The sequence below is a fragment of the Oncorhynchus keta genome, chromosome 17 (genome assembly GCF_023373465.1).
Source record: "Oncorhynchus keta strain PuntledgeMale-10-30-2019 chromosome 17, Oket_V2, whole genome shotgun sequence".
Lineage (NCBI taxonomy): Eukaryota > Metazoa > Chordata > Actinopteri > Salmoniformes > Salmonidae > Oncorhynchus > Oncorhynchus keta.
Genome location: NC_068437.1, coordinates 5,612,903 through 5,621,656, shown reverse-complemented (window position 1 = coordinate 5,621,656; position 8,754 = coordinate 5,612,903). Strand labels below are relative to the sequence as shown.

Sequence of the window (8,754 nt, the reverse complement as noted above, 5' to 3'; positions counted from 1 at the left end):
AGGTTGTATTAATATGTTTTGACCATTACAGTTTACAATCCAGGGTTACTCCAAGCAGTTTAGTCGCCTCAACTTGCTCAAATTCCACATTACTTAATACAAGACTTAGTTGAGGTTTAGTGAATGATTTGTCCCAAATACAATGCTCTTATTTTTAGAAATATTTAGGACTAATTTATTCCTGGCCACCTATCTGAAACCAATTGCAGCTCTTTGTTAAGCGTTGCAGTCATTTCAGTTGCTGTAGTAGCTGACGTGTATAGTGTTGAGTCATCCGCATACATAGACACTCTGGCTTTATTCGAAGCCAGTGGCATGTCCTGATTCTACCTGGATTATGATGGAGAGGCTTCCATTAAAGAACGCACTCTGTGTTCTGTTAGACAGGTAACTCTTTATCCACAATATAGCAGGGGATGTAAAGCCATAGCATATATACGTTTTATGTATTGAAGACATCTGCAAAGAGGCTCAAAGCAAAATCAGGCTCAGGTTTCAGTGACTTGTTGGGAAGAAAGAACCAGCAACAGGCAGATGGGGGCCAGGTGGGATTAGACCAGGCACATCCAGGTAAGGCCAGGGTGTCCTCAGTTGTCATCATAGAGCCTCAGGCCATCCAGAAGGGGAGACAGAAACAAGTTGGGAGTTAGTGAGAGCATGACTAAGAGCATAGTACACCACATGCACTGGATGTGGAGAATAATCAATAGCGCTGCTGTGGGCACTGGATAAATCTGACTAAAACACAACTGTTTGACCTCGCTGTGATACTGTAGGTCTACTTATGTTACATTTCTGAGTCAGTTCAGGTAGAATTCATTGTCCTGCATTGTGTTAACCATGGCAGCCAGCATTGGAAATAGAGATAAGCAAAAAAGATAAGCCTATTTCTTAAGCCTTTCCCTTTATTGTATTTTTTATGCCAGGCCCATTTTATCAAGTAAACACAATTTATTTAAATCTCTACACTCTTAGGGGGAAAAAGTGTTATCGAGAACCTAAAATGGTTCTTCTGCTGTCCCCACAGGAGAACTCTTTGAAGAATCATCTTCACAGAGGATTCTACATGGAACCCAAAATAGTTCTACCTGAAATCAAAAAGGGTTCTTCTATGGGGACAGCCGAATAACTGAGTAAACTGTCTCGTTTTGTTCTGGTCACAATATAATCCCGAAAAATAGTGGTTAACAGCGCCACACTCAGGCAGAAAACTGAATATTCTATTCTCAGCCAGGCCCATCTTTTCAAAGAAAACACAATTTAATTCTCTCTACTAGAGTAAAATGTGTAGTTTTGTTGTGATCACAAATTCTAACAAAACAGGTTGAGCACCACAGTCAGGCAGAAAATCGGGTTTACATATTTGTTTTGCTTGAGCAAGACTGGCTATAATCGGTCCGCTAATACGGGACTAGTAAGGGCCCAGTGCACTGCTTTTGTAAAGAAAAAATCATTCCGACTTTTCAGGGGGTGTTGCAGCACCCCTACTTCCCGTGGCTATGGTGGTAGAGACAAGCTACCTTCTGGCCATTGAAGTCGATTGTGATGCTAGACAGCGTCAGTAACATTTTGAATAGCTCCCCGTGTTTATGCTTACTTACCGTTTCGTGTAGTGGCTGCAGCTCAATTCACTCTTTCCGACAATACAAAGCTCGCACCTATTTCATAACATGGGGCTTGTGAAAGGTCTTTTTCCACACAAGAGGAACCAGACAAGAACATACTCACCAAACGTCGGTAAAAAAATAATTAAAAAAAAATCACAATATTTTGAGCTACAAACGAATAAAGCGCCGCCATTGAAAGATGACTCACCAACACGACAGTGTCGGGGGTTTTGCTCTGACATCACTAAATCTTTACGCCAGTCTGTTTTGCCATGTAAAAATGTGCTCTTCAACGTGTTTCTTTGGGCTGTAGCAGTAAAGGCCGAATTCTGTGTTTTACCTTAAGAAGTCCCAAAATAAAACATCTATTGGCTTTATGATACATTATGACCATCTTGAAATAATTCCATATGTTATCTTAGTAGATATTGCGATATAAAGGGCTTAGAGACCTACATTATAACATTTCCACAGCAATTTGCATGAGGCAAATGGAAGTTTATGGCGCTGTCTGAGAAATCATTATTTATCTGACACTTTTTCCTTATCTTTTGTTTTAGTTAGTGGAGACAGTCTCAGCCTCTGAGCTCTACAGTACTCGATTACAACAGCAAACTCCACTTGCGTAGTTTGGCGTCCCCAGGCTGTGCAAAATGTGCATACCTCCTTATAATAAAAATAAAAGCACACATGACAAGGCCAATGTTATATTTACAGATATTTTTATGTTGCAAACAATCACATACAGATATATTGGAACACAAGTTTACTGTGCTTATGTGCATCTGTGTGAGTATGTGACAAATAGAGCAGTAAGAGTTCAGAAAGCAGAAGGAAATCCCTTGGTGAGGGAGACCTCAAGAGGGTTAACAAGGCAGACACAGCAGAGAATGAGTGGGCATGGGGTACTCTTGGGACACACAACAGCAGAAGTTTGTGTATGTATTTGGTGTGTGTGTAACACAAATATAAGAGTCTGCTCACCTATGCATCTTCCTTGAAGTGTGTGTATGACGGAGCGAGATAGTCTTCATTCGTGTGTTCTTTACAGCATAGGGATCTTTAAGAGCCTTGCGAGTATCTACTTGAAGCCAGTCAGTTACCAGTAAGTGAGAGGGAGTATACACAGTGGGACAGAATGCCTTGCCTCCACACACACAACCTCTATTCTCTACCGCCATACACACAACCTCTATTCTCTACCGCCATACACACAGACTACACAAAGTACGCACAGACACTACCATTCATCTCTTATTCTACTCCTCCGTCACAATTTTCTTCCTTTCACACTCTTCTCTCTCTCCTAGGTAGCGTCAGAATAACAGTGGCAGGAAGAAACAAAATAAAACCCAAACCAAACCCTTAAAGAACAGACGTGAATGGTTTATGTGCACAGTCACAATTACCCAGCATCCACTGGGGGAAGGACACAGGAACCATTTACCCTTTGACCCCCACGTCATGGCAAATTTACAGTATGCACGTTTTTTGGAGAAATCACCAGCCAAGGAATACTGATTTTTTTTCTTTTAGTGTGTGTGTGTGTGCGAGAGAATGTGTGTGTAATATTTATTAAGCATACTCTACATCCAGAATAATTTACATAAAAGGACAATCAATATTTATTTTAAAACAGGGCCGGGAGATGAGGGGCAAAGCCTGGATAACAATGGTATAGAGTGCGAGAGGTTGGGCTTAGGTGAGTGTCAGAGAGAAAGTGTCGGATTGTGGGTAGGAGGGGGTATAGGGCTGTGGTTGGAGGATAGAGGTGGTGAGTAGGGGAGGAGTGGCTGCTATTTAGGGGAGCACTAATGCTGCTTCTGGAAGAGAAGAGCAGGAGGTTGGGGGGGTGTATAGGGCTGTGGTTGGAGGGTAGAGAGGAAGATGAGGAGAGGGAGGTAGCAGGCAGACTCAGCGACACTCCCACACTTTGACTGTCTGATCAACGCTGCCCGTCACCACGTAGGGAGCAGTCCGGTGCATATCTAGAGAAAGAAATACAAATACAGACTGGAATAAAAGGTTGCACCTATTTGCTCTCCGGGAAGATGGTTTGACCACCCTTGATGTAAACAGTGCCTTCAGAAAATATTCATAACCCTAGACTTGTAACACAGCAAAATGTGGAATAACCTGAAATAAATATGAATAAAGCATACCGAACAAAAATATAAAACATGTAAAGTCCTGGTCCCATGTTTCCTGAGCTAAAATAAAATATGCCAGAAATGTTCACACACAAAAAGCTTATTTCTCAAATTTTGTAAACAAATTAGTGCACATCCTTGTTAGTGAGCATTTCTCCTTGGCCAAAATAATCCATCCACCTGACAGGTGTGGCATATCAAGAAGCTGATTAAATAGCATGATCATTACACAGGTACACCTTATGCTGGGGACAAAAGGCCACTTAAATGTGCAGTTGTGTCACAATACCACAGATGTCTCAATTTTGAGGGAGTGTGCAATTGGAATGCTGACTGCAGGAATATCGACCAGAACTGTTGCCAGAGCATTTAATGTTAATTTCTCTACCATCAGGCGCCTCAAACATTGTTTTAGAGAATTTGGTAGTACGTCCAACCGGCCACAGAACTGCAGACCACGTGCAACCACACCAGTCCAGGACCTCCACATCCTGCTTCTTCACCTGGTGGATCATCTGAGACCAGTCAACCAGACAGCTGATGAAACTGAGGAGTAATGAAGCCCTTTTGTGGGGAAAAACACATTCTGATTGGCTGGGCCTGGCTCCCAAGTGGGTGGGCCTACCCACTCCCAGGCCTAACCATGGCTGCGCCCTGGCCCAGTCATGTGAAATCCATAGATTAGGGCCTAATGAATGTACACTGCTCAAAAAAATAAAAGGGAACACTTAAACAACACAATGTAACTCCAAGTCAATCACACTTCTGTGAAATCAAACTGTCGACTTAGGAAACAACACTGATTGACAATAAATTTCACATGCTGTTGTGCAAATGGAATAGACAACAGGTGGAAATTATAGGCAATTAGCAAGACACCCCCAATAAAGGAGTGGTTCTGCAGCTGGTGACTACAGACCAGTTCTCAGTTCCTATGCTTCCTGGCTGATGTTTCGGTCACTTTTGAATGCTGGCGGTGCTTTCATTCTAGTGGTAGCATGAGACGGAGACTACAACCCACACAAGTGGCTCAGGTAATGCAGACGGTAGGAGGGCAACAACCCAGCAGCAGGACCGCTACCTCCGCCTTTGTGCAAGGAGGAGCACTGCCAGAGCCCTGTAAAAAGACCTCCAGCAGGCCACAAATGTGCATGTGTCTGCTCAAACGGTCAGAAACAGACTCCATGAGGGTGGTATGAGGGCCCGACGTCCACAGGTGGGGGTTGTGCTTACAGCCCAACACCGTGCAGGACGTTTGGCATTTGCCAGAGAACACCAAGATTGTCAAACGTGCCACTGGCGCCCTGTGCTCTTCTCAGATGAAAGCAGGTTCACACTGAACACATGTGACAGACGTGACAGTCTGAAGATGCCGTGGAGAACGTTATGCTGCCTGCAACATCCTCCAGCATGACCGGTTTGGCGGTGGGTCAGTCATGGTGTGGGGTGGCATTTCTTTGGGGGAGCCGCACAGCCCTCCATGTGCTCGCCAGAGGAGGCCTGACTGCCATTAGGTACCGAGATGAGATCCTCAGACCCCTTGTGAGACCATACGCTGATGCGGTTGGCCCTGGGTTCCTCCTAATGCAAGACAATGCTAGACCTCATGTGGCTGGAGTGTGTCAGCAATTCCTGCAAGAGGAAGGCCCGTTCCCCAGACCTGAATCCAATTGAACACATCTGGGACATCATGTCTCGCTCCATCCACCAACGCCACGTTGCACCACAGACTGTCCAGGAGTTGGCGGATGCTTTAGTCCAGGTCTGGGAGGAGATCCCTCAGGAGACCATCCGCTACCTCATCAGGAGCATGCCCAGGCGTTGTAGGGAGGTCATACAGCCACGTGGAGGCCACACACTACTGAGCCTAATTTTGACTTGTTTTAAGGACATTACATCAAAGTTGGACAGCCTGTAGTGTGGTTTTCCACTTTAATTTTAAGTGTGACTCCAAATCCAGACCTCCATGGGTTGATAAATTTGATTTCCATTGATGTGTGATTTTTGATGTCAGCACATTCAACTATGTAAAGAAAAAAAGTATTTAATAAGAATATTTAATTCATTCAGATCTAGGACGTGTTATTTTAGTGTTCCCTTTATTTTTTTGAGCAGTGTAGGATGCTTTCTTGGCCAGGGCTCACTTGTACAATAGATGTAATTCTCAGTGTGACCCCTGGTTAAATAATCAATAAAAACGTGTGTGGAGTATGAGTGAAATAACTCTGTTGGAGAACCATAAACAACCAACTGAACTATCACGTCTACTACTCTCTCGTTGTCATCTTTTCCACACCTTTATCTTCACTCCCCCTTGATAAATTTGATTTCCATTGATAATTTTTCTGTGATTTTGTTGTCAGCACATCCGACTATGTAAAGAAAAAAGTAGTTAATAAAAATATTTCATTCATTCAGATCTAGGATGTGTTATTTTAGTGTTCCCTTAATTGTTTTGAGCAGTGTATTTCAATTGAGTGATTTCTTTATATGAACTGTAATTTGGAAATTGTTCCATGTTGCGTACATATTTTAGTTATATATATATATGTTTTTTTTCTCTCACCCATCTACACACAATACCCCGTAATGACAAAGTGAAAACAAGTTTAGATATTCTAGCAAAAAAAAACTATTAAATAAAACATAACATTTACATAAGTATTCAGACCTTTTAACTCAGTACTTTGTTGAAGCACCTTTGGCAGCGATTACAGCCTCAAGTCTTCTTGGGTATGACGCTACAAGCTTGGCACACCTGTATTTGGGGAATTTCTTCCATTCTTCTCTACAAGCTCTGTCAGGTTGGTGGGGAGCGTCGCTGCACAGCTATTTTCAGGTCTCTCCAGAGATGTTCAATCGGGTTCAAGTCCGGGCTCTGGCTGGGCCACCCAAGGACATTCAGAGACTTGTCCCGAAGCCACTGCTGCAGTGTGCTCAGGATCGTTGTCCTGTTGGAAGGTGAACCTTCGCCCTAGTCTGAAGTCCTGAACGCTCTGGAGCAGGTTTTCATCAAGGATCTCTGTACTTTACTCATCTTTCCCTCGATCCTGACGAGTCTCCCAGTCCCTGCAGCTGAAAAACATCCCCACAGCATGATGCTTCCACCACCATGCTTCACCGTAGGGATGTTGCCAGGACAGTTATAACCCGCGTTGACCTCAAACTAAAAGGCACATTGCCTGCTAATTATCTTTAGGCTGTTCAACTTGTCAATTTAAAATGATTTTCTAACAGTTTGAATTGAGGTGTGTTCCACCCCATTAAATCACATGAGAAGCATTTCACTGTTGCAGACAATTTATGTTTGAGGCTTTACTGAGCCGGACAAAACTTCTTTCTTCAATGAGAGCCACAGCACTTCCCTAGTGTTTCCCCAGATCATGTATGAAGACATTGCGCATCTCTAGTCAGAACAGGCAGTGCAAACTTTTCCCCTCAGTATATTTTATGGCTGGCACCCGCATGGTCTTCATTGTTGTTTTCCTTACAAATTGGTGGACATGTGTGCGTTCCTATCAAAAAGGAAGTGTCTTATTTTCTGTATATCAATTTGTTGTTTCTACTGTAGCATACCATATGTATGGAGCATAATGTATTTACGGTTTTATTCACATTTTCAAATACTGGTGACAAGTCAGGCATTCCAATTCTTGCATAGATTGTAATGGACACATATGTAAAATACTTTTGAAGTTTCTACTGATTATGATGAGCAAATGCTAAGCTATTTGCCAGCTATGTGGGGCGTCATGTTTGTTGACATCATACAATACATTCTGGTTGTCACGTAAGTGTCTGTCAGACCAAGATTTGTTACAACAAGGGTTTTTCATGCGACCGACTTATGGTGCTTTCAAGACAACTTGGAATTCGGCAATAAACAAAGTCAAATCATGATGTCAGTGAACTTCAAGTCGGAGCTGTAGAAAGAGGCCTGAGTTCAAGGTGGAATTCCGAGTTGGATGACCATTCATAACGATTTCCCCAGTCTCTCCCCCCGAGTTCCCAATCGTCTTGGACGCACTGAAGTCGGAAATTTCCCGGTTCCTTTGAATGTGGCATGAGATTTTAACTATGTCAGATCAGACCCCCCTTACCAGGGGTTTTACTTTAATTTAGCATATAAACTTCCTGTTTGTCCCCCATTTAATGATATATTGCCTTAATATACCTTTCCCATTTCCACCCCCATGGAATTGAAATCCCCCCCCCAAAAAAGGTTTTATCCCGGTTTAGCTTTCGCGCTACGGTTAGGCTAGGCAGTAGGCTTGTATTTAGCATGATGATCTGAGAGGTCATAACATTTTATTTGTTTTGTGATTTGTCAAAAATGTGTTCCAGTTCTTGTATATCGAAGATTTGGAATATGCTGAAAAGTGGCCAAACTAAGTTCATATTTTTAAGGCAATGTGCACAGCCATTTTTGACTTATTTGCATTTTTATAGTGAATGGCATTCTGAGGTTAGGGAGTTTTTGCTAGTCAAACTTAAATTCTTTATGATGGCAGCCATGTTATCTGCTGTTAGCTTAGCTGACACGCATCTCTTTTCTAAAAACAATATTACATTTCTCCCTTGTGCTCACCAGAGATGTTACATTGTAAACAAGTCGAGCTATAAGCTTGCTCATTTGTGTTTTGCTGTAAAGACCTTTATTTCCAATCAAGTACAAAACATTGTTTAGATGCTTTTCAGAATGGCAGGGAACACTCAACAATGATCACAAATATGTGATCATACACGTCAAAGTGCCTTGTTGCATACATGAGGAATGTTTTGGAATATAGATTTTTATTCGGTACAGCCTTCCTTTTCACTCTGTGATTTAGGCTAGTATTGTGGAGTAACTGCAATGTTGGTGATCCACCCTCAGTTTTCTTATCACAACCATTAAACGCTTAACCGTTTTAAAATCACCATAGGCCTCAAGGTGAAATGAATGAATAACTTCACCATGCTCAAAGGGATATTCAGCATCTGCGTTATTGTATTTT

General features: G+C 42.5%; 1 protein-coding gene across 2 annotated transcripts in view; it reads right to left on the bottom strand.

Annotated features, from left to right (window-relative positions):
• Positions 1 to 2,312: 2,312 nt before the first annotated feature.
• The window catches only part of LOC118396335 (lissencephaly-1 homolog B-like), a 29,637-nt gene continuing 23,195 nt past the window's right edge, over positions 2,313 to 8,754 (bottom strand). For both annotated transcript variants that reach the window (XM_035790462.2, XM_052465345.1), the window contains exon 11: positions 2,313 to 3,595. In XM_035790462.2, the coding sequence (XP_035646355.1) occupies positions 3,522 to 3,595 (74 nt within the window). In that variant the 3' untranslated portion in view covers positions 2,313 to 3,521. The remainder of the gene's footprint in view (positions 3,596 to 8,754) is intronic.